We start from the raw sequence: 24312 nt of genomic DNA on the forward strand, positions 1-24312 counted from the left end.
ACAGAACCCGCAGCGAAAGGAGCGAACAAATTAGAGCGGCGGCGGCGGCGGCGGCGGATCCTCTCCCGGAGAGGAAGCATCCACTCCCCACCCCTGCGCCGCATCAGCCCCGAGGGGATCCCTCCCCCTCTTCCCCCACACGCACACACCACCAGAACCGCCCGGCGAAGCAGCCTGACGCCCCGAAGTCTTCCTCCCGGCGGAGCTTTTTTCTCCGCCTCTCAGCTCCGACTGCGCCCACCGGGACTCCGACGCGCTTCCAGGGCCGCCCCTCTGGCAGGGCCGGCGGTGGAGGAGGCGGCAGCACCTGAAAGAGTCCGGCACCCTCGCCGTTCCGCTCCCTCCGTCTCCAGCGTCCCGCCGCTTCGGGAGCGCGGAAGGCGCCAAGGAAGGGATGCTGACCGGGAGGAGAGGAAGAAGAAAGCAACGGGAAGCCTGAAAGCGTCGGCAGAAATCCGGAGAGTCTCCAGGAAGCGGCCGGGGCGCGTGTCCCCCCTCCCGCCCGGCCCCCCCACCCCCCGCTTCGGGCTCTGGCAAAGAAAGCCGAGAGTTCGTGGGGGACGGTCCTGCTTGCCCTGCGGCGCCTCGCCCGCGGGAGGTCACTGGCCGGCCCCCCGCTTCATCCAGAAGGCTTCAAGAGCGGGGCCCCGCTGCCGAGGCGCGACGCGATCTTCCCCACCACCGCCCTACTCTCTCTCCAAGGTGTTGGGACCGAGGCGGCCGATCCCCTCCCCTCCTCGCCAGGTGCCCGTCCGCCTACGCTGCGCCGAGCTTCCCAGTGCCAGGAAACCGGGGCTCCCTCCTTGCGCCCTGCCGCCCGGTCCATGGCGAGGACAGCACAGGCTGAATCTCCGCGCCGGGGGAGGCGGCGCCGGCGGGGCAAGCCTGCGGTCCACTTTCCCCCGCTGCCACTGCCGCTGCTGTGAGGGTTGTAGTAGTGGCGCCCCGGCCGGCGAGGTAGGGGGGCGGCGCGTCGGCGGTGCCAGCATGAAGTCGCTAATCTTGAGCCGCTTCTTGGTGCTGCTGCCCTGGGTGCTGCTGGTGATCCTCATGCTCGACACGGACGGCGGCAACCGGACGCCCCGTCCGTCGACCCGTCTCGCCCGGCGGCCGCCGCCTCCGCTACACGAGGAGGCGCCTAGGTGGCCGGAGGCCGAGCTGCAGCAGCTGCCTCTCATTTATGCCATCACGCCGACCTACAGCCGGCCGGTCCAGAAAGCGGAGCTCACGCGGCTGGCCAACACCTTCCGGCAGGTGGCGCGCTTGCACTGGATCCTAGTGGAGGACTCGGCGATCGGCACTGAACTGGTCAGCCGCTTCGCAGCGGGGCTCGACCGAGGGGGCGGCCCGCCGTGCACCCACCTGCACGTGCTCACGCCGCGCAGGTACAAGCGCCCGGGGCAGCCGAGGGCCACGGAACAGCGGAACGCAGGCTTAGCTTGGATCCGTCAGCGGCACCAGCATTTGCCCGCCCCGCAGCCGGGGGTGCTTTTCTTCGCCGACGATGACAACACTTATAGCCTGGAGCTCTTTGAGGAGGTAACTGAGGCGGGAGAGGCGAGCTTCGCTAAGGGACTGGCTCCGTCGAGCAAGGGCGGCCGCCGCGCATGGCCAGGCCTTAGTGTGCCTATTCCTGACCCCTTCCCCTAAATTCAGCGGGGCTCACTCCTCTATAGGCCCGCGGGCCTGGGTCCCAGGTTTTGAGCATTTCACTCTTCCAAAAGAAACTCCGCAGCAGTCGGGCAAACTCTCTTTCACCCTTCACTTTGCGGCCTTCGGTGCGCCTTTGGAGGCTGCTTCCAAGCCGAAAGTTGCCTTTTGGATGAGCGGTTCTTCAAGCGCTTCCACGGCTTTCAATCCTTTCGGTCGGCGTCGCGATCCGCGCGGCTTTTCTGTGGTCCCGCCAGTCCGTTCCCCATCCCGGGCTGCTGGCGGGTCTGCCGGCTCCGACGGACTCGTCAGCTGGTGGGACCCGTTGGCTTTTCTTAAGCAACTAATGTGACCCGTACATCTTCTTGTACTCCATCCCATTTGAACCAGATCGTAGGTATAAAACTTAATTTCAGTGCCAGCATTGTGACATGTAAAAAACAATGGGATAGATTTTTTTTAGTATTCGCAAAGTATCCAGCAAAGAGCTCCTTCCTTCCTTCTAGGATTAAGGAGGAACGTTGCAGATGGAAGATTCTGACTTCCAGTTAAATTTAGACTCCAGGCGCTGCAGTTAGATTTAATGCCCCTGTCTTTTCCTCACCAAGCCAAACCCTCGAATATTCAGATACCCCTTATACTGTGTCGGGGAACAGTTTGCCACCAAATTGCCTTTCATTCTTTTCCTTCAGCATCTTTCTGTTATTCCCATCTCCCAAGCTTTTAGCTGTACTATGCAGACGTTTTCTGCAGCATTGACAATGTCAGTTGAATGTTTTTTTAAATTACCAAGTTTGATTCCTTTTCCCTTGCTGAAGTAACTTCCTACAAAGCCCTCACATTAAGTGAGCATCAAAAAAAATTAAGGTAGGATTTTAAGAGGATCTCACTTTTTAATTTTTTTTTCAACTATTACTCATTTTTGCCTTCTATCCTTTTTCCTTTTAATTTGTACATGTGAGTGATTATTTTCTTTTCTGTAGAAAAGAAATCCTCCTGTCAATATTTTAGGCTTGAAAGCAAGAGAGTGGGTGGAAAGGCTTTCCCTCTGTTCCTTGATGGCAAGCATTTTTCAACAGCAAGTTTTTTTCATCCTTTTAAATAAAAGTTTGGGAAGTATTTGGGAAAGTTGGAGGAAAAGAGTGAGAGGTTAGCCAGTGTCTCTCCCTCCCGCCCCCCTGCTTTCCCCTCTGGCAGGAAGAAACCTTTTAAAGGAGATGTATCAAAGCATGGGGTGGAAGGAAGTAAGATTGATCAACTTTAGCAAAGAAAGAATGTGGTGCCACTGTGGGGCAGCTAAAAAGTCTGCTGTTTGCAAGAGCTGTCTTTCCAGCTGTTGTATATTGTAAGAGAAAACCTCTTACACAGAAATCTCCTGCCCACTGAGTTACAGATGAGTAGAATATAATTCCCATCTCCATATGTGGGAATCCTCAGCTGCCCTACAGAACCGTTTTGCTTTGGTGACCCTGGATAGCTGCAAGTGTCCCCCATGTGTAACAGATTCCTCCTTTTTGCAAATGGGTGCATTAAGAATCAATAGATTAAAGCCAGGCACTGCAGAAAGATGCAGGGCCCACCAAGTCCCTGAGAGCCTCTTCAGAAGGCTGCTCAACCCTGCTGATATGTGTTTAGATTTTAAAATGAGTTTGGGTCTCTTTCAGCATGCTTGCTTTTAGCAGGTGCTGCTGCTTCCCTCCTTGCTGCACAAGCTTTGCTTCTTTGTGTGGCAGCTTTTTGCACTGAAGCTTTCATTGAAACTGGCTGAAAAGAAAACATTTAGCTGCTTTGGTTTCTTTCCCATTAAGCTGTTGGAGGCTGCTCAGAACTCTTGAATGCAGAGAAAGTTCTGGTGCTCATTTCTTAGCTGCAGCCCCTGTGGATGCACTTCCTTTTTGAACTGGTGATTTACTGTGAATACATCTCCCACATTGAGCTCCCTGAAGTGGTACTGAGGCATAAAAACTCCGGGGAGAGACCACCTCCACCCTTTTAAAGCCTAAATGAATGAAACTGCAGTGGGGACTAGCAGAGTCCACACGGATCCACGGAGAACTTGGCTGAGTAAACCTGTGATGATGAATCTGCCTTTAGTCTGTTGTTAGTCATCTCTCCTCCTCTTTTTTCTTCTTCTTCTTCAATTTAATGAGCTTTGATAAAATAAGAATTCAAGGGAGAGTCTCTTTCACATGCTAATTATTGGTTAAATTGCAAGGCCAACCCCTGCAAAAACATAGGGTTGTCTTAGTCCTCTGAATTCTGAGTCCCTGGTGCACAGCTTTGAGAAACCATTCTCATCTCAATCCGTTTTAGTATCTTGAGGGGAGTCTGGTGCATTGCCAAGGCAAGTGTTGGCATCTGGGTCATCTCTATTTCTAAGAATGCCTCTGGGCGCCATGTGGGCTAAGAGGCTGTCTTAGAAGGCAAAAATGGTGGATGGCTGCAGCCCAGTGATTCAGTTTGAAGCATGGATGGTTGCCTAGAAAAAGAAAAAAGAAAGCTGGAGGTGATTAGGAACATCCTGGAGTCTCCAGGCTAGAGAACATCCTGGTGGGCTAGAGGAGATGATAGGAAGTAAAGATAGCTTTTTTACTTGTCTGAGTGTACATTGTCTTGCAAGGTTGGTCAGGTCAGTTGACTTTTGTTTGTGTGGACATGGTGTGTATTTCTTGTCTTTTGTGGATGTAATTTCCTCTGCTTTTAATTCAGATTTACTGTATACAGCTTGTGGAACATTCCTGAACAGAGGCAATTTTGACTAATCTATTTTACCCTGGCAGGATATTCTGGGAATTGTAGTTGGGAGGAAAGTTGAATTAGATCTAAGAGAACAGTATTTTCTGTATTGATCTGGTACCTTTCAAAATAAATATATGGCAACTCTTTGAGAATGTCACAAGCACATTTTACATCCTTAGCAGAAGGAAGGTGAGAATTGTTTTTCTCCAATCGATCAGTCATCAGGGTTTGTATTGGCCACTGAAAGCTTAGAAAAGAGTAAAGATTTCTGAGTCATTGCCTTTTCTGCCTCCAAGACCTGGATCCATTTACAAAGCTGTATTGCTTTTCTCTCTCGGTAAAAAATCCTAACTTCTGGGCACATCCTGTGTGGCAGGGATCCAGTCAAGATTTTTCTCATCAAACTGGAAGAGAGGCGTATGAGAGGAAATTGATGTTCAGATCCTTCCAGTAGCAGTTCTGACTGTTGATACCCTCACCAGGACCAATATTGTGGCTTTCCAAAGGAAAAAAAAGTTTAACGTTCTCATGACCCATTTCTGCCTTTTCTTAGTGAATGGATTATGAGCTCTTCCTTGTAGCTTTCAAGCTGAAAGGGTGAAGTGAGACTCCTTCAAAACCAGTCTGCATCTATGCATTACTGCTACTAAATTTAGCATGAAACTACGTAGATTTTTTTTTTCCCTCAGCAGTTTGCTTGGGTTATGATAGGACAGAAGAGTGTTAAACCTTCTCCCACAGTATTCTGTAAGTCTTTATTCATGTGCAACTGTTAGGAAAAATGGGAATAGAGGCTAAACACCTCTATTAGGGCAATATCTGGTTTGTATTAAATAAATTTTCATTTATTTAAGAAATATTATGAAAGTGTGCAGACTGGAATATTGTATTTTTCCTTTTTTAATATATCAGTTCTGAGGATTTAAGAGTTTATCCTTCTGAAGTAAACAATAAGATGGTTATTCTGTGTTCTTTTAGTTTACAATGACCACAAGAATATTTGACCGCAAGAATATTTGATAGATTGGAGAAAATCTGGTTAATAAAGCTGTTTGGAAAATAGAACACATTAAAATTATTGTATTACTGATCACAGTTTTCTACAGTGGTAGGATATAATGCAGGATCTCAAAAGAGTTTTGCACTTTTGATAACAGAATTATACCTCCACCATTTTTAGCCTAGGGATCATTTTCAGATACTGGAACATGTAACGTTGCAGCTGTGTATACATCTTTATTTACTTAAGAATAGCATATAGTTCCATTGTAAATTGTGACGAGTTAGGTGATGGAGAACAACTCCGGCTTCGTAAAAATCTAGTCTAGGAATACCTTCTGACTTTTGAATGAGTTCAGTTCTTCATGGATTTCATCTCAAGATATTGAAGCAACTTGCTTGTGGCTCTGTTCATTATCTTGGAGAAATTGTGGGAAGTGGTAAAATACTAGATGAGTGGGGGAAAGTAACAAAGAGGAACAAAGGAACTGCAGTCAGTTTGATACCAATATCTGGAACAGTTCTGGAGAAGATAAATATTTATCTTAAGCACTTTAACAGCATAGTGATTACTAGATGTTGGCATGGGTTTGTCAAGAATTTAGTCTTGTAGGACTGCCTCATTTCCATTTTTTTATGGGTGTCTTTCTTAGTAGACAGTGGGAATGTCTTGACTTCAGCAAAACATTTGATAAAGTATCCCTTGACATTCAGATTAGCAAGCTAGTTAAGCACGGGCTGGATGATAATGTGTATACAGTGATCCACAGCTATTTCAAAGAATAGTCATCAACATTTAGTTCCATATGAAAATGAAGTGAGTTATCAAGTGTTTTGTCACAGGGTTTGAGCCTGGGATCAATACCCATCAACATTTTTATTAATGATAATACTTTTCAAGTATCTGAAAAGATGTCACACAAAATAAATTTAAGAGCTGCTGCCAATCATTCAAGAATTCAGGACACAAATTACATATTCCAATGAAATGTTAGATAAAAATGTCTTTAACAATAAGACAGTGAAGCCAGTAATTAAATAAATTAATTACTGGGTATTTTCAATACTTTAATTGGAACCCACTGACTAAAATGACCCCTTCCAATTCCAGAATTCTATGAAATGTATAATACCTCCTGCCCCAATATCTGAAAAACTACATAATATTTTTGTCTTTGAATGTGTTTGTTTTGATGAAAGTTCACAGTAGATTGACTATGCTGCCTCACTACCCATTTGTTGTACTAATGATCAATTCCTGAACTGGGGTTGAATGGTTGCCATGGTAACATGAGTTCCATAGTTCCAACTTGAGTGCTCTGTCTTGGTCTTAACCATCTGTATATAGTTTAACATAACTTGAAGTTGCCTTTTGAGAATAGGGAAGACCAATTATAGAACATAATTATAGCATAACATTTTAAAGGACTAGAAGAAACACCATCAGTGTGTTATTTATGGTCTAAACCCACAGCTCCAGTTGATGGAAATTTATTTGGCTTTATTACTATAGTGGTTGCTTAGAATGTCAAGGTGCTGAACTTTTGTGATAAGCTGCTGTTTTCCAGTAATCGTCACTTCCTTGACAGGACAGTACTCTTGCAGGACGTTACTGAGCTAGGGTGTGTAATGTGACTTTATTACATCCATGTACAGCAAGTATACACAATGGGCACACTGCTTCACGTTGTAATCCAAACATTACCCCTTTCCCCCATATACCTCTGTACACAATTAACAAAAACTGGATAAAGTAACTCCAAATCCACTTCTGAGCACTTTTAACTAATATCTATCATCCTAAGAAGAATTTAAGCCTAGACATTTGACATGCTGCTCTTTCATGCTGATCAGGCTTGAGTGATTAGTGATATTCTTACAAGTACAGCCAAGAGAGAGTCAGGTAGGTGGGCTTGTGTGCTGACCCTAACTTTTATTTATTTATTTAGTTTGTACACTGCCCGACTCCAGGAGGTTATGTGGTAATCCCAAACACATGTCTCAGTTTTCTTTAATACTGTTCATGATGTCCCCTTGATGTAGTTTTCTCACTGGTCCATACTTCCATGTGCAGACCATGTGTGGCTCTGTCTTCTCCTCCTCTTAATCTTCAGGTTGGAGAGGACTGTTCTAATATAGTCATGCTGGCATCCAGTGTGGCTTCATTTTAATTGTCTTCCTTGGTAAGTAAGTGCAACTTTAGCATCTCAGGATGCGTTATGCACTGCTTCTCAGTGATTTTCTGTTTATGCAGAAGTAATATGGAGGCTGTGTTCTAGAACAAAGGCTTGTTGTTAAAAGCATACAAGTCATGAGATGCTTTATTAATGTTTCAGTGACAAGGAAAAAATCAAGCAGCGTTTTAGGAACATACTAGACAAAATATTTTCCAAATAATAAATGAAATAAGTCTTTCTCAGACTACGTTTATATTCAAAACTTATAGATAATGTCTACATTATTTTTAAACTATAAAAATATGAACTGGTCTTCTCATGTTTGTGCCTTGCTGTATATGGATCTATAAAGGCCAACACTGCCCATTCAATTATTCACACTCCCTTTATTCTTTAAGCATCAGTTCACTTCCTTAAGAAAATGTTAATTTTCATTTCAGAACAATAGAAGTCGTTTTAACTTGTGGTTTGTTCCCTGTTTGTATTGCTTCAACTGACTGAATTCAGTAGCTTCCAAAAATTCCTCACGTTCTGCTTGGAGACAAGAGAGCTATTGTAAAAGCTGTAGGAGATTCCTTGCAATTACTGGCATAATTTTAATAATACTTGTGTTATATCTCCAGGTAGAACCCTAAAAAGGTGAATAGGTCATGTAGGTTGCTACATAGAAGTAATTCAACTTAACTACTGAAGTCTAAAGAAACTTAGTACAAACTAATGGCATGCTCTATTCAGGCGAACCTTCTGCTGAGTTTTGTTGCCTCAGGAGTGGAGATCTCTACTTACAGAAGTGTAGCTGAAAGCCCAGTATTGTCAACACTTGCAACATCAAGGTTTCAGGCAGGAGCCTCTGTCTCTGCTCTACCTGGAAATGACAGGGGCCCAGTACAGGACCTGTTCCATATTAAGCATGGTGAGTTTGACTGTTTCCAAAGAAAACCCCCAGTATGACTCAGAGAAAATGGAACCTGGGTTAAGCCTTGAGTGCTTTATCTCTTCTACTGAAAACTATCTGTCTCTGTATTTCTGTACCAGAGGTAATACATTTTTATTTCTTTTTGCTTAAGTGAGAATTTGCAAGGACCCAACAGTTAATTTGCTAGACAAAGCTTGAGAGGAACTCAGAATGTCAGTAGTTTTCATGAAACCTTTTTACTGAATCAAAAGTCCCATACTGACTTCTGAATAATGATATCTAGACGTTTTAAATGAGACATTTCTATATTGTCATCCACTGTTGTAAATACATTTTAAAATGTTGTCTTCCTTAGGTAGTTCTTTGGGTCAATAAAATATATTTTGAATCAAGAGGTTTAAAATTTTGTTTGTAGAACTTCAGTTGCACTTGATTCAAAATTGTCATTTTAACCTTCAGAATTTACCTACTTAATTTATGGATGCATCCGATTCATTTTGTTTTTTGCCTCAGACAAAACCTTTTTGGGAATTTGATTTTGGGAGATTCTTTTTACATATATTTTTTAAAATTCTTCCTACTTTTGGAATGGTTTGCAAAGAGAATCTGCAAACCTAATGCTGCTAGCTTGAATTTTGTTTTGTTTTGTTTTTTAATTTGAAATTTAATTTGAAATTTTAATTCAAATTTAATTTGAAATGTTAATTTATTAACATTTATGAACTAAAGCAAATTCAGTCTTAGAAATTGTCTTCAAAATTATTTATTCCAGATGTTGATCTCTAGGGTTCTCCTGATGGATGTTGATTTTATGGATGAATTAAGGTAATTCATGATATGCAATGAAACAAAAACTGCGGTATTGAGGTTTCTGTGGTAGCTGATACAATAGGATTCACCTGACATTTACTGCCACTTCACTTTGTGCAAGAATTCTGTAGTGGATAAGGTTGTATCTTCATTCTTAGGGAACAACAATCATTTTCTAAAAACACATGAAAACATATGTTCTGATTCAGCAAGGACAGTTTGCATTTACGACTGGTTCTTCCCTCATCTGAAGTTTTGCTGCAATAGAACAGAAACTTGCTAAATCCCTGTAGAAGACAGGCAGTTGCTTATGAGAAACGTCCGTGGCATGTAGCTCATATTTTGGAGTCAGAGTGGAAGGAAGACAGTGCACTACTTAGGTCAGGTTGCTGTTCTCTCCCCTGTCCTCCCCCACAAGCTGATTAAGAGGCAGTACCACTCTCCTATAGCTCTCTTAGAGAACTGTGAGCAGCCCAGCAGATGCTTTATAGCTACTGCACTGGTGATTCCCTAAGTCAGTTCCGCGAGGTATAATGTTAGCTCCCACAAGCCTGGGATGGCAAGCTTTTACAAGCCAAATACAGATAGGAGTGTGAACAGAATACTGTTCCAGAGTTCTTTACTGAAATCTGGAGGAAAATACTTTGTGAAGGACCCAGAATTTATTAGGGATTCTCTGCTCCCCAAAGATACTTGTTTGGCTGAGTGTAGGGGAATTGTTGCAGATGAGACCAACCTAGATTAGATGTTGTCAATGTGTGGTCAGTTTCCCTTTGCTGAAAAGCAACTGTTGGAGCTGGTATACCTTCAGACACTAACAAAAATGCTCTAGAAACTGAGGACCACCCTACACAAGGCAGCAAGAGCTAAATCATTCATCATCCCAAGGGCTGAATTAAAAACAAACATCTGAAATAAAGCTTCTGCAATTTCTAGCTGCATTCACACCTTGGGCCAAACTATAGCTTGCTTTAACAGTGGTTTGTGGAACAAGACATGTTTTTTTGAACCAGCCTGGGATTAAACAAGGTATGCTAAATTATAAACCATAATTTACAAACTCTAATGGCAGTATGCCCTGTGTCATATTGTGTCAAGTAATCCCTATTCATCCAGATAAACAAGTATCATTAGAGGACCAGACCATATCTAATACATTCTTGCAAATTCCTTCACAAAGCTGCCACAAAATGGCTTAGGGCACTATGTGGTTACATCCTGTAAATCTGATGGAGCAGTGGCACAGAGACTTAACTCTCACCAGTCACAGTTTTTATGGAAGAAAAAACATTTGATTGAAAATAAGCCCACAGTGGCCTTGCATGCTGCCCTGCTTTATCTTCAGTTCAAAGTCTAGAACTTAAGTTTAGTATGTACCACTTGAAGTAGATGCTGAGGTGGCAGGCAGGCAATGAGTCAGGGAGTGTGGCTAGTGAAGGAATTCCATAATGGATATGAACACATGAAAACCCTGGGTTAAGAAATTATGCACCTTCTTGCATTTTGTTAAATGTGGCCTTAAGCTTCAGAATCACCTGGGCCAGAACTGGGCACTAAACTGTTACAGAGAGATAGCAGGAACCATTAATGCTTTCAACCCTGGGAGAAAGTTCCATAGAAAATAAGAGATAAAAATAGAAAGCAAGCAGAGGGACCTAAAAAGCTGCTTTGTCTAAAAACCTAATGAGCAGATGGCTCTTTGGTTCAAGGTTTTTATAGACATGTTTATAATCTACTATATATTTGTTATACACAAGCCAGCAGGAAAGATGACAGTGTTCACAATGAATGAAGAAAATGGCTGTACATTGGGACATGGAAAGCTGAGCATTAAGAGCTAAGAGAGGAATTTTGCTTTTATATAATCAGCTGAAACAGAATATACTTTTCTTTTCAATGTGTTTGTAAACCAAGTTTTGATTTTTGGGGTTTTTTTTAATGGTGCTCTCTTTTTTATGTTTCTAAAGCTCTGTATCAAATTGGTTTTAGAGGAAGGTTAAATAATACATGAGAGGTTTGCCGAAATGCTTGAATTCTTGCATTTTATTAAGTACAAGAGGCTAGCATAATGTTTTACAATGCCTTGGTGGCAATAGTATTTCCAAGGCATACAGTGTTTACATCTTAAATGTTAACACAAAGGAATTACTGTTATGAACTTTAAAAATGTCTCTTTTGAATTAACCTTAACTCTTGGTGACCTCATGTCCATGTAGTTTTCTTGACAGTTTTATTGGAATGGTTTGCTGTTGTCTTCTGGGATATTCCTTGGTACTCTTCCATACTATTAACTAGGTTATGACAAAATGGGGTCACCTTGAAGACATCTAGACAGGCATTGATGGCATAATCCTGTAATGACATGTTTTTTAAAATAAATCTTGCACTGGCAAAGGATTGGACTTGATGATCTCCAAGGTTCATGCCAATGTTTACATTCTATTATTTTGTGAATATAAAAGCTTACTATTATCTTTCCTGATTCTATGAATACATACAGTATATATAGAGAATGTGATCATATTAGATATACTTAATTAAATGTAAATAGAAATGAAGGGGGGGGGAAGTTTTGTCGTAAGTTCATCCTCTGCATTTTGGAGTGTGTCTCCCAGTGGTATCCTCTATCTAGAAAAAGGTTTGTACCATTGTGGTATACCTTTCAGAATAGATATAACATCCTGAATTTCGTGAAGTTGATCTTTTCTCCTGTAGACATAAGTCATATAAATGTGATTTCCAAAAACATCAGATCATGCTAGAATGACTGCATTCAGAACCAGCAACAAACCAGCAATATAGCACTTGAGAACAAGTTGCACAAGCATTGTGCTTGACTGTTTCCTCCTCTTTGCTTCCATTTCCAACTAACTGCAACTGTTCATTTGCCCAAAATCAGAACTGGTAGTGCTAATTAAGGATTAAAGCAGTGTTTCTCAACCTTGGCAACTTTAAGACGTGTGGACTTCAACTCCCAGAATTCCCCAGCCAGCACACTTCTTAAAAGTTGCTAAGGCTGAGAAAGGCTTGAGGTTGGTGTGTTTTCCTGAGACAGAGTTGGGAAACTTTGGACTTACGTTTAGTCAGAGTATATCTGGAAGGCATTAGGTAAGGAAAGAAACAGTACTTAGAGCCCTGTCATTAAAGATGTGACTATTCTTTCCACAGTGCCTCTTCATAAAGAATCTGTTTTGAAAAAATATGTTCTGCTTTCTTCTTACAGATGCGTACCACTCGCAAAGTCTCTGTGTGGCCTGTGGGGCTGGTGGGGGGACGACGCTATGAGCGCCCAATTGTGGAAAAAGGCAAGGTTGTTGGCTGGTACACTGGTTGGCGGGCAGGTCGGCCTTTTGCCATTGATATGGCAGGTGAGTAACTCTAGAGTCTCAGCTATTTATGTAGAACGTGCACAGTAGATATTAACAATTCTAGGTACTGAAGTAGTAAGTACAAGCATGCAAACCTCTGGGTCTTATTGTGAGAAGATTCACTTAGAATTCTAGTAGTTTCAGCTTTTAAAAGGCTTATTTATCAGCAGCACCTTTCTGATCTGCAAGAGCTTCAGGCAGAAGTTTGTAGATACTGCTGGGGTTGGCATCTTAATAAACTATGAATTTTAATTCAGTAACTTCAACTGCCTTTTACTGTAAGGAGCATCCCTGACAACATTCGATGACTTTTTTAAATAGACCACCACAGGTTTCAATTAAAGCTTTCATATAACATTTTTAGTAAAGTACTGAAGGAATAGGATAGGTTACCAGGTTTAATTGTATCCAATTCCCTGCTCAGTTTATGAATTGTATCACAGATTTTGGGACATCTTGGCCAGCATATCACACACCCCACCAAAGCCCAGTTTTATCCTATGTATGCTGATTGTGTGTTTTTTTTTTTGGAAAGGATCTCTAATCTAGAAACTGTCTGGCAAGGCAATATACTGTTGCCAGTATTCCACCAACTAAGAGGCACTGGCTGTGACTTTATGTGTAGAAACTGCTACTTCATCAAAAAATGAACAATTTTGCACCAACTGCCAGAAAGCCATGGCTGGAGTGACTTGTAGGCAGATAATAGCTTGAACCATTTTGCTTAAGGGAAAAATTGACAATAGCCAGGAAAGCAGGAACACTTCAAAAATTAATCTTGTCAGTCTTCAGCTGTATCACAGACTGCATGGGTCTGGCTAGCAGTTAGCCTGCATGCTTGGTCAGTCTCTTGTGTATGCTAGAGGCATTTCGAGCACTGTCAGAATTGCTTTTGATGTAGTCATAGATCTGTGCCTGCATAGCTATAAAGTTTTGTATTTCGGTTCATTGGTGAGTGTGTGGGTAGGAGTGAGGTGAGCATGAAGGAAGGGGCAATACATATATATGATTTGTATTTCTTGCTTTGTAATTTATTCATGCACTGCTGCTGAAATGATCAGGCTTATTTAAAATTGTCTATAAAATGCTTAGAAAATTAAAATAACAGTAATAGGAGAATTACTGAGGGTAACTTCGCCCCAGCACTAGCCTGTGTATTTGTTAATTGTGAATAATATTGAACAAATTGAAATGATCCAATGCTCTAAGCCATAGTTTGCTTAATCATGTTTATTGAATAAACCATAATTTGTTGAGTTCCCCCAACTTCTATTCTCCTTTCCTCAGGCCCTTACTACAAATTATTCTATGGAAAGGATTCTAGAAATGTCTTTGTTTTCATTTAAAATTGTTTATATTGCTAGTAAGCTTATTTGGGAAGGTTATTCTGAAAGACAGGATATAAATAATCATAATAAATAAGTAATGTGCAAAGCCTTAAGCCATGCTTTCTAAACAGTAGCTGAGCTTATATAACAAGCTATGCCAAAGTTAACCAAATTACATAATGACCTAGTACAGTGTGTGCATCAGGTCTATAGCTTACATTCAGTCATAGAGGTGACTGTTAAACTCTTAGATGGATACTGTGAAGAAACCAACTTGGAACCTGATTGAATGTAGGCTGTTCCATGCAACAATCCTGCATAAAGACACCTCAGGGACCAGATTTCCATGACTTCCCTGATCAAGCTGCTCCCTTGGTGAACTGTGCTAATGGTACTTGATCACCGATGACCCAGTCAACTGGCACTCTGAATCCTTGGAGCTACTATGAAGAAAGCTGGTGAACTACTGCACCCCACCCCACCAAACAGTGTCTGTTTGGAAGTAGGAAGAACAGCTTCATATTTTCTGCCTTGTTCTGATGACATGGCTGATGCGTAAGAGTCAGTTTAGCTCCAAAACCCCCCAGGTTGTTTGAGGCTAAAACTGACCACTTCTGGATTGGTTTCTAGAATAGGGTTATGGAGTAGAAGGTTGTTGTGTTTACATAACACCTTACTCAAAAACCAGATAAAGATACAATTTGAACACACCCATTCTGTATACTGTATGTTCTTGGAAGCTGTGACTAGTTGTAAAAACATTCTCAATGCTCAGTGCCTGGGGACTTTTTTTTTTTGCAGAGTTTTGTAGATGATTCTTGTAGACTTATTCTAGGAAGTTTTTAACAGTGTTAATTTTTTTTCTGACTTCTTTCAACAGCTCTGGAATTTCTATTACCTGCATATTAATATGTGCAGCAAAAACAGTTGTCACAGATTAGCATTTGTAGCTCAGATTTCACACATTACTTCCTACATAAAGTACAGGTAATCCTCGACTTACAATCACAAATGGTACTGGAAAACTCATTAAGTGGTGCGATTGTTAAGTGAGGCATCATGTGACCGTGCCCAATTTTATGACCTTTTTTGCCCTGGCTGTTAAGCAAATCACTGCGGTTGTTAAGCAAATCTGGTTTCCCCATTGAATTTGCTTGTCAGAAGCCAGCTAGGAAGGTTGCAAATGGCAATCACGTGATGTTGGGACACTCTAACCATTGTAATACATGCTGGTTGCCAAGTGCCCAAATGATGATCACGTTACTGCAGCGATGCTGTGAGGGTCGTAACTGTGAGGACCAGTCATCACTTTTTCCAGCGCTGTTGTAACCTCAAATGGTTGCTAAATGAATGGTGGTAAGTCAAGGACTATCTGTAAGTTGTTCATAAATGAAACCAAAGGCCATCTTGAACTTCCCACTCAGGAATTAATGGGGGAAGAGTTACATTCTTCCCTGTGCATCTGATACTGATTCTTGGTATTTTTAAAGCTAATACAACTGTTAAAGATATATTTAACTTTCAAGTTTTTGAAAGCCAACTGGCTGCCTTCAGGCTGTCATTACACCATACATAACTCTAGCTGCAGCTTTATTTGAAAGAATACAGACTACCAACTTGTCTGGATAATGGTTTTAAGGAGTTTTTTGTGAGCAGTGAATAGGAGACTCAATCAGAACGTAAGAGTCCCAGTAGTAACTTGAAGATGATGAAAGAAGGTAACATCTATCAGTCGGGAGCAACAGAATATTAGAAACATTCCCTAAATTAACTTTCCCCCCACCTCCTTCCCTTGTCAGTCCAATCACCTTCCTTCTCTTCCTCCATAAGCTTTTCCTTTCATGTTAAAGCAAGACTGGAAGTAGAAGTGCTACTTCAGAAGAGCTAATGAAAGATATCTGCAAGAGCCCCACACAATGCTGCGATGCTGTGCAAGAGATTGTGCGATGTGTTAAGCAGAAAACAGCACTCCTCTGTGTGTCAGGTGTTTCCTAATACAGAACTCTTGTAGAGGGGTACCGTTGCAGCTGACTTAAAATGGATGCAAGAATAAAAATACTGGTGGATGCGGGGCAATCACTATTTTTGTTCTTGCGTCTTTTAAGAACTTTCTGACTTCTTAACAGCAACAGTATCATATAAAGATTGTAGTCTTTAGTTGTGGTAAGATTTTTTTAAAGCTGCTCCATACCAATTTCAGATCAAACTTGAGAACCAACAATTGCTAAGTGTCAACGATCACATCATATACGGATTACTTTGTTTTAAATGTAATATTTTTTTTCAAAATGTGTTCATTTAAATGGCACTGTTTGCTGTGCTCCTCATATTTAAGTTAAAGGCTTTAACAGAAATAAGGTCAAGGATGAAATGCCATTTTTACTCCAGAGCTGCACAAAATTTTCTGGACCACAGGCTACCCTCAGTTTTTGGAATGGAAGGCCAAGGGCTACTTTTCTAAAAGTAGTGGGGCCAAAACGAAAACTAAACTTGAATGTATTTCACTTACATTTTAAATTAAGATAGAATATAGTCAATGAGATTACTTTCCAATCATTTAATACTGTTTTCTAGTGTCCCATTAAAAAGTATAATTTGGTTAAGGTCTCAAAAGTTGCAAGTTGCACATGCTACTCTATAGAGAGGCACTCCTTGCAACAAATCAGCTGATTTTTTGAAAGGAAAGATTAACAAAACCAGAAGTACTCTGTAAGGAACAGCACTTTTTAAGAATCTGGTTTTGTTATCACTTAAGAATTACATCGGGACGCGGTGGCGCTGCGGGTTAAACCGCTGAGCTGTCGATCGGAAGGTCGGCGGTTCGAAACTGCGCAGCGGGGTGAGCTCCCGTTGCTCGTCCCAGCTTCTGCACACCAAGCAGTTCGAAAACATGCAAATGTGAGATTAATTGGTACCGCTTCGGCGGGAAAGTAACGGCGTTCCGTGAGTCATGCTGGCCACATGACCCGGAAGTGTCCTATGGACAACGCCGGCTCCAAGGCTTTGAAACGGAGATGAGCACCGCCCCCTAGAGTCGGACACGACTGGACTTTACGTCAAGGGAAACCTTTACCTTTACCTTTAAGAATTACATCATTTAAGGATAGGCTATTTTATATATGAAAGTTGTCATGACATGGGTATTGGCTTCAGTGTAAATAAAAAAAAATAGTCTGTATGTAAGTTCATTCAGTCAGATTTATTTTTGTCTTAACAATTACATTCACCTCAGCCTTACATTTTAAATTAATTACAAAGATGGTGCCAGGGAAGGAAAATGGGTTGGTCTGGTCCTTTTAAAACACACCTTTCCCCTCCAGCCAGCCTTTTCCTCATAGGGAAACTCCAACTGCTTACGATGAATGTCACTATTTACATTTTAACAAACTGTGTAAAGTTGTTGAACAGATACAGAGGAACACAGTTTCTAACTTTTCAGAATAAAAGTGGCCTGTAGCATACCAGTTAGTTTGCATATGTAATAATGTGATAGACCATTGCATGATACTGAGTAATACTTGGGGACTTGTCTGAAATGGTAGGGTTAACCCCCCCCCTCATTAATTTTAGAGTTCAGTGAAATATTTATGAAATGATTTTAATTATTAATATTTGATTTCCAAAGGGTTTGCTGTCAGCCTTCAGGTGATTTTATCCAACCCTAAAGCTGTATTTAGACGCCATGGCTCACAACCTGGGATGCAGGAATCTGACTTTCTGAGACAGATTACCACAATGGAGGAACTGGAGCCCAAAGCCAGCAACTGCACAAAGGTATCCATGTTGTTTTTACAATGGGCATTAGTCCCCAACTCAGTTTTGGAGATTCATTGCAAACTAATGTTTTTATTCAACTTTTTCCAGGTTCTTGTATGGCATACTAGGACAGAAAAGGTAAATCTAGCTAATGAGCCAAAGTATCACCTGGACAATATCAGAATTGAAGTGTGATCTGTCAGCATAAATGGGACATACCATAATTAATGGATGCGCCAGACATGCTTACCATATTCAGACTGTACAGATTGCTGTTGTACAACTACAGCTTCTAGCAGCCTCATGGAAGACTACTGGCAGATAGCTGAAGATGTATCTACTTAGGCTTCACTAACTTTGCATGCATTTCTCTGTACTGCTTTAATTTTCTAACTGTTCACATTTCCTTTACACATGTTCAGTGAAGAGGTGGTAATGCACTGAAAAGTTACTAGTCTAAAAAAATGAGAAGCTTTTACATTGTAGCTTCCAGGTTTATTCCTGAATTTAAAAAGCTTTGTTTTTAAGAATAGACACAGTTCTTAGAGAATAAAATAATTACACAATGTTTATGGATTTCTTTAATATAGGGAAGCAACTGTTTATCAATATGAGGCACCATAAAATGTAAACACAATTTACTGACATAAACCTGGATACAACTGCAAAGACAAAATTAAATATATAATTTGAGTTACCCTGTATATATGCTGTGTAGTACACTTCAGATTAATCCGGTACAGATCTTTACTGTCAAATCAGCTTCTTTTGACACAGGCAACTCAAACAGTGGAAAGAAAATTGATGGAGCCACAGTGGCATCCAGGTTTATCTTTCTCTTGTGAACCATTTTCCCTGTTCATCACATCATTGTAATATCACAGTGAAATGAATGAAACAAAATCATTATCACACAAGGAAATGCATACTTCAATGATACAGGTACACTCTTATTTATATATTTAACATTTTGTTCATACAGTACCTTCTACAGGATTACTGGGTAATTTGCAAGGTGGAGTTTACATTTTAGAGATAGCACTAACATGATACCTATTTCCCTTATATGGAAACATTTGCTCTACAAGATAAAATAATTTGAGTATGCAGTTGGTCACGCAGCTCTTCTGAAAAGTAAGATTTGCAAAATCAAAACACTGTGGAATGAAAAAGCTGCCAATGTTTTCAACTTGCTTTTCACTACATCAGAATTGAAGTCAGTACAGACCACAACACGGTCAGTTAAGATTACTTTTAAAATGAATGTTTGAGGGGGTAGTGTACATGGATAGAACAGGGAAACTAAATTTATTTGAGCATGGAATGTCAGGTCTTTGATTTAAACTTCTATTGCCTTTTCACTTCCAGAGTTGTGTGCTGAGGGTCTGGCCTGAGGAACTTCCAGTCCATCCTGCCACTGTGTTTGGTGGTTGGCCAAAGCCCATCATATTACTGGAACTATTCAGAGTCATTCCAGCCATTTGCTGATTCATCTGTGAAATGCACACACAAGACTGTGATTGGTACAGGCACCAGAATGTTCAAATTTCATACCGAAGCCCACATTTCAGGATAGATATATAGACAGACAGGTAATAGATAGATACTGGTGTATTTGCTTATAACATTCATTTCTCATAGCTAAAAGGTTTTTAACTATTTTAGAATGCAGTAGTCCTAAATACAACCTTTTAAAAATGTTTGAAATTTGACTGAACAATGTAGTTTTAGATTCTGATTTCTCTAAAGAGGATTGTCTATGAAGAACTCTACCAAGAACATGTAGGGGTAATGCACAGATTGCAAACCATTGTGCCTGTCATGTTGTTCCACTAATATCTGCAGGAAATAACCATGGTTGAGTGATCAATGTCACAATTTCTGTACTATCAGTAGCAATGCTGGCATGGAAAGTAATATACTCAAGGAACTATTTCCTGCAGAGCATATCAAAGCACTGAAGTAGCATTCTGGCAGCAAACGAAATGGCTTTTAGTTAAAAGGTAAATATAGTTACATTCTGCCTTTCTAACACCTACATAATATTCATGTTCCAGATAAAAAGATCCAATCTGGTTACTGTGTATTTTAAACGCCTTTTATGACAATATGCAAGTACTAAAGGGAAACCCCATGATCTGCCAAAATTTGCCTTTCTCTGTCAAAAGTAATAGTGAGTAAATGGATTTGCTTGGCTCCAACTAGTTTTAATGCATCCCTGTTGGGGTAGTATTTAGCTTGAAAAGACTGTAGTTACATAGATGCCAAGTAAACCACCCAGAGTTGCTGGGAGCCATGGGATGTAAAAATGTAATAAAAAACAAACATTAAATTTAATAAAAATAAATTATTCAAAATGTAAATTATTCAGAAAATATCCACCCGATCAAGAGGTGGAAAAACAGTGGCCTAATCTTGCTTATTTAAGGGAATGGAAGAAAACAAAACCAGCAATGGCTGGACACTGAAAAAGCGTATTCTATTGCAGGCCTCTCTTGCTCTGAAAACCTATTAATATTCTTGATCAGATCTTGCTTTCCCACCCCTCTAGAGGCTTTTTCCAAAAGGGTCCACCAGAAAGGATGTTTGATGCAAAAACCGTATTAGCCCCAGTCAGCATAGCCAATCTCCAAGATTTATGGACTTGGAGCATGTAAGAAACAGCACGTTAGCCACCTGCATCTTCAAGGGTTTGTATGTCATGTTTGATCCTTTGTTCTCTACATTACAACTATGCTAGAGGTGTGGGAAGTTGAAAAAGTACATACCACAGTGAAGAGACCCAATCCAAGAACTGATACAAAAAAGTAAAAGTCATCATAGGCCATATATAGTGAATACCTCTGCACTAAGCAATCTCCTCCATCTCTTAATGAAATTTGGAGAAGCCAAAGTTCGCTGGCTGGCTCCCATGTAGCACCCCTCCTGCTAACAGTGCCTGCCTCTTCCTTTTCAACAATTTGACTGGCCCCTTCTCACTACTCCCTGTCCCTTTCTTTACTTTCCAAGGTGTTTGTACATGTGGATGCCTTCACTCCCCCTCTGATATTAATGCAGGCCTTTTCTATTTTTCCGTTTTTTCCCCTTATGGTTCCCTGTTGTTCTGATGCTACAAGAATAAAAACAGAACAGATGGTTCTTTTGCACCTACATTTCTGGCTAGGTCCATGGAACCTTTGTAGTAGCTTTATAGACAAGAAGTAGCAATATTCCTAGGTTGCAATTTAAAGATGTTAGAGAAAAAGGAAAAGGAAGCTGGGTGGGGGATGGGAAAGCAAGCCTGGGCAGAAGCCAAATGTAAGATTTGAATGGACATTGAGCTTTTGGATTGAGGATAGTTCACTGACTTAATAGGACATCACTGGATCAACCACAAGATTTTTTTTTTTTTAAATCAACTGCCTAGCAGCAGCCCAGGATGACGCAGCTGCCCAGGGCAGCAACCAGATCCTGGAGAGAGGGGGCCTGTCAGGCATTGCAGCTGACCAGAACTGGGGCTGCTCCTAGAATGGAACAAAGCTCTTCAGATCATCTGCTCTGAAGGGCTCCCAGTCAGAAAACAGCAGTTTTCCTGGGGGGGTGGGGTTCCCCCCAAGTTCGAAAGAACACTGCAGGATGCTGTCATGTTCACCGTTTCAATGTGCTTGGTACATCGTAACGTTTCGCATGTCATTTGCCTGATACGTGTTTGATCTCGGGAGGGAGGAAGATTCCTCTTCGGGGAGTTGTTATCTGTTGGCTGCTGGGTTGGAATGTGTTTGAGTTATCTCATGTGTTCAAGGTTGCTTTCCCAGGATGTCTGGAAAACGGTTACCAGCACCTGGGAGGGGGGTGGTTGCTATGGCGGTAGAGGGGAGGGATTACGTTTGGAGCCGAGGGTTGCTATGGCGGTAGAGGGGAGGGATTACGTTTGGAGCCGAGGGTTTTTAGTTTGTATTTGGCGCGCTTTTAGTCATTCTCAGCTTTCTCTGTATCTGCCATAATTTCCCTAATAAATCAGATTTCATTTAAGTAACCTCTTGTGAGTCTGAGTGTTTGGGGTAGGCAAACATTACAGATGCATTTGCAGTTGGCTGAGAATGGGAGAATAGCAGTGAGTGATGGCCAAGCAGAAAGCATGGATCTGCACTTAGTTTTCTCAAGTACATAACTAGAAGGGAAAAAAAAAACAGTTTTATTTTGGTATCTTTTATAGCTAACTTTGTATCATTTTAATATACTACTTTAGTAATTGTTTCCATTTAATTAATCCCAACCACTGCCATTTTAATCCTAAACCTAAATCTGCTAGCCATCCATGTATATGAATAGAAAAAGCATTCTCACCTGTGAAAGGTTCCACTGGGCTTGTTGTGTTTGCTGCATACCATATTTCTGTGGCGGGGGTATCTGTCCCAATACTGTTCCTTGGGACCCACCAATATTTTGAGGGAGTCCCAAACCAGCAGTCTGTGTAGTGACTGAAAAGCCATTTGGCATTCCCATGCTCACCATCATGCCAACATTCTGTCCAATTACAGGCACTGGTGGGGCCATCATATTTCCCATCATTGCAGGGGCTGATGGTACTGACACAGGCACAGGCCCTCCCATCGCTGGAAACGCTTGAAAATGAGCTGACGGCTGCACAGCAAAGGGCAGAGGCTGGGGCCCCATGAACACTCCTATCGGAGGCAAAAGGAGTAAAAGGAAAAAGGAGGTTTATGCCAGTAAAAGCTCGTATTTCAGTTGTATATATTCAAAATTGCTGTCCAAATAAAATTTGGGAGGAATGAGGTAAATTTGCCCCCAAACAGCTCATTACATTATTTTTAAGAGCCATGTTTACCTTCCGATGCATGTTGCAATCTGACTAGAGTTTTCAGATTGGGAAGGGTGTAAAAACTGTTAATAAGCAAATAGAGAACATTATGAACTCCAGTTATCCACTGATGTCTAAATGGTGATCTTCCACTGGTTAACAGGATAGAAAGCCGTTTGGCCATCCTTCATACTTCCTTGGATTATATTAAAGAGCAGTAGAATATTAAATCTGAATTGGGACATCCTGAATTTAGCCTCAGAATCTCTCTTAATTTGCAGAACTCTGCTCCAGAAGGTATGCAAGTATAATGACAAAAATTATACTAGTAGACATGACTATAGTAATAGTAATACAATGGGAATACCAATAGCAGTACAGTAATAGTGACTTGCAACGTCCTTCCAATATGCTTGTGAGGAATTTTAACCAGTTATCTATTCCTTCGGGAAGTCTTCCCAGATTGGAGGCTGTAATTTCCATTAAGCATGACTCTGAATTAAGCACTATATGAAAGGAAGGCAGCACTGGGGAAAAGGGAATAAAGCCAAGGAGAATGAAACGCCTCTTCTCACCAGGTTACTGAGCGCTTAATGCTCAGTGATACGTAATATTTATGTAAATAAAAAGATTCAAGACTGGTCATTTGTTTTAGATGTGTGTTTCATAATAACTTTTAAAATATAAATCCATACTGACTTCTACACTGGCATCTCTTTTTCTGGAGAGAAGACCCAGCTGTGGGTTCTTAGTAACCTTTTAATCAGTGCGCACTGGAAGGAGATCAGACAACTAATTACCTGGGGCATTCTGCTGGGGAATAGTGCCTGTGCCATACAGTGACAAGATGGAATCTTTGGAGAGCTGTTTCTTTGCTGACTCTTCCAATTTTGTTTGTTCAGTAAACAGATCAAGATCTCCAGATGTAGCAGACAACGTGGCAGCTGCTGGGTTGGTGGAAGCATTCTGGGAAATAAAAGTCAAAGACTGATGAAAAAAACGAGTGAAGATAGAATTATGTTGTTTCAAACCAAATAAACACCAATTTTAGAGACAAGTAGCAAAATTCCCAATTATTAGTGTCACAAACGTTTATTTGCACTACATAAATAAAACCAGTGTCAATGCTTACAAAGTCATATGTTCTTCACGTGTCACAATGGCCACAATAAAAATATAAAAATAATTAAGAGCAGTTCCACGTTTTGTGCTGCAAGTGTACTATTCGCAATGAAGATGTAAAAGCCATCTTTATGTCATTTTATACTTCATGTTTGATAAAGCGTAAGATGCCTTCAGATACCTTCATCAACATTTTGTTGCTTTTTTAAAAAGCCCCTTACTTTCATGTCACTGCTAGAATTCTCTTTGGAATCTGCTTTACAATGCCTGTCTTTTTCAAAAGAAATTACCGTAAGTGAAAATTCAATTTTGCCTATTTTTTTTTCTTCAAGTAATTTAAAGAATATTATTTGGAAGAATAAACTTCTTACAAATTAAAATACTGAGCAAAATTTTCATCATGGATCAGGTTTTCACAAACGTAATTAAATGAATTGGATTCAAGAATAGTTCTGTAGACCACTAGCTTATTCTTAATTAAAAATAAGATTCATGGAAAGGAAGTCTTAAAATAGTTTATAAAGCTTGGATTCCCAAAGTTTTTAGGTGTGTTTTAAAAAGAGACACCCCCCCCCATCATAATCAGTTTTGCAGTGCCCCTTGCACAAGGATGATGAAAAAGTTAAATCATATGAATCGTTTGAAA

General features: G+C 41.0%; 2 protein-coding genes across 5 annotated transcripts in view; one reads left to right on the plus strand and one right to left on the minus strand.

Annotated features, from left to right (window-relative positions):
• The first annotated feature begins 965 nt into the window (after nt 1–965).
• On the plus strand, nt 966–18211 carry B3GAT2 (beta-1,3-glucuronyltransferase 2). Its single transcript, XM_063313297.1, has 4 exons — nt 966–1539; nt 12515–12659; nt 17613–17761; nt 17852–18211. Exons 1-4 carry the CDS (start codon nt 988–990, stop codon nt 17936–17938), a joined length of 933 nt encoding a protein of 310 aa, XP_063169367.1. The 5' UTR covers nt 966–987; the 3' UTR covers nt 17939–18211.
• Nucleotides 18212–18306: 95 nt separating this feature from the next.
• SMAP1 (small ArfGAP 1) overlaps nt 18307–24312 on the minus strand; it is a 72823-nt gene continuing 66817 nt past the window's right edge. For 2 of the 4 annotated variants that reach the window (XM_063313255.1, XM_063313273.1), the window contains 3 exons: nt 23345–23531; nt 22070–22407; nt 18307–19236 (listed from right to left, as the gene is read on the minus strand). In XM_063313255.1, the coding sequence (XP_063169325.1) occupies nt 19102–19236; nt 22070–22407; nt 23345–23531 (660 nt within the window). In that variant the 3' untranslated portion in view covers nt 18307–19101. The remainder of the gene's footprint in view (nt 19237–22069; nt 22408–23344; nt 23532–24312) is intronic. The other 2 variants (XM_063313264.1, XM_063313281.1) reach the window with 1 other exon arrangement.

This window comes from Candoia aspera, chromosome 1, assembly GCF_035149785.1.
Source record: "Candoia aspera isolate rCanAsp1 chromosome 1, rCanAsp1.hap2, whole genome shotgun sequence".
NCBI lineage: Eukaryota > Metazoa > Chordata > Lepidosauria > Squamata > Boidae > Candoia > Candoia aspera.

What these genes read in the sequence shown, in the direction of transcription:
- B3GAT2 (XM_063313297.1), top strand. Translation starts at nt 988, where the DNA reads ATGAAGTCGCTAATCTTGAGCCGCTTCTTGGTGCTGCTGCCCTGGGTG. An exon ending in GCCTGGAGCTCTTTGAGGAG is followed by an intron (nt 1,540 to 12,514) that starts GTAACTGAGGCG and finishes TTCTTCTTACAG; the next exon opens with ATGCGTACCACTCGCAAAGT. An exon ending in TTTTGCCATTGATATGGCAG is followed by an intron (nt 12,660 to 17,612) that starts GTGAGTAACTCT and finishes TGATTTCCAAAG; the next exon opens with GGTTTGCTGTCAGCCTTCAG.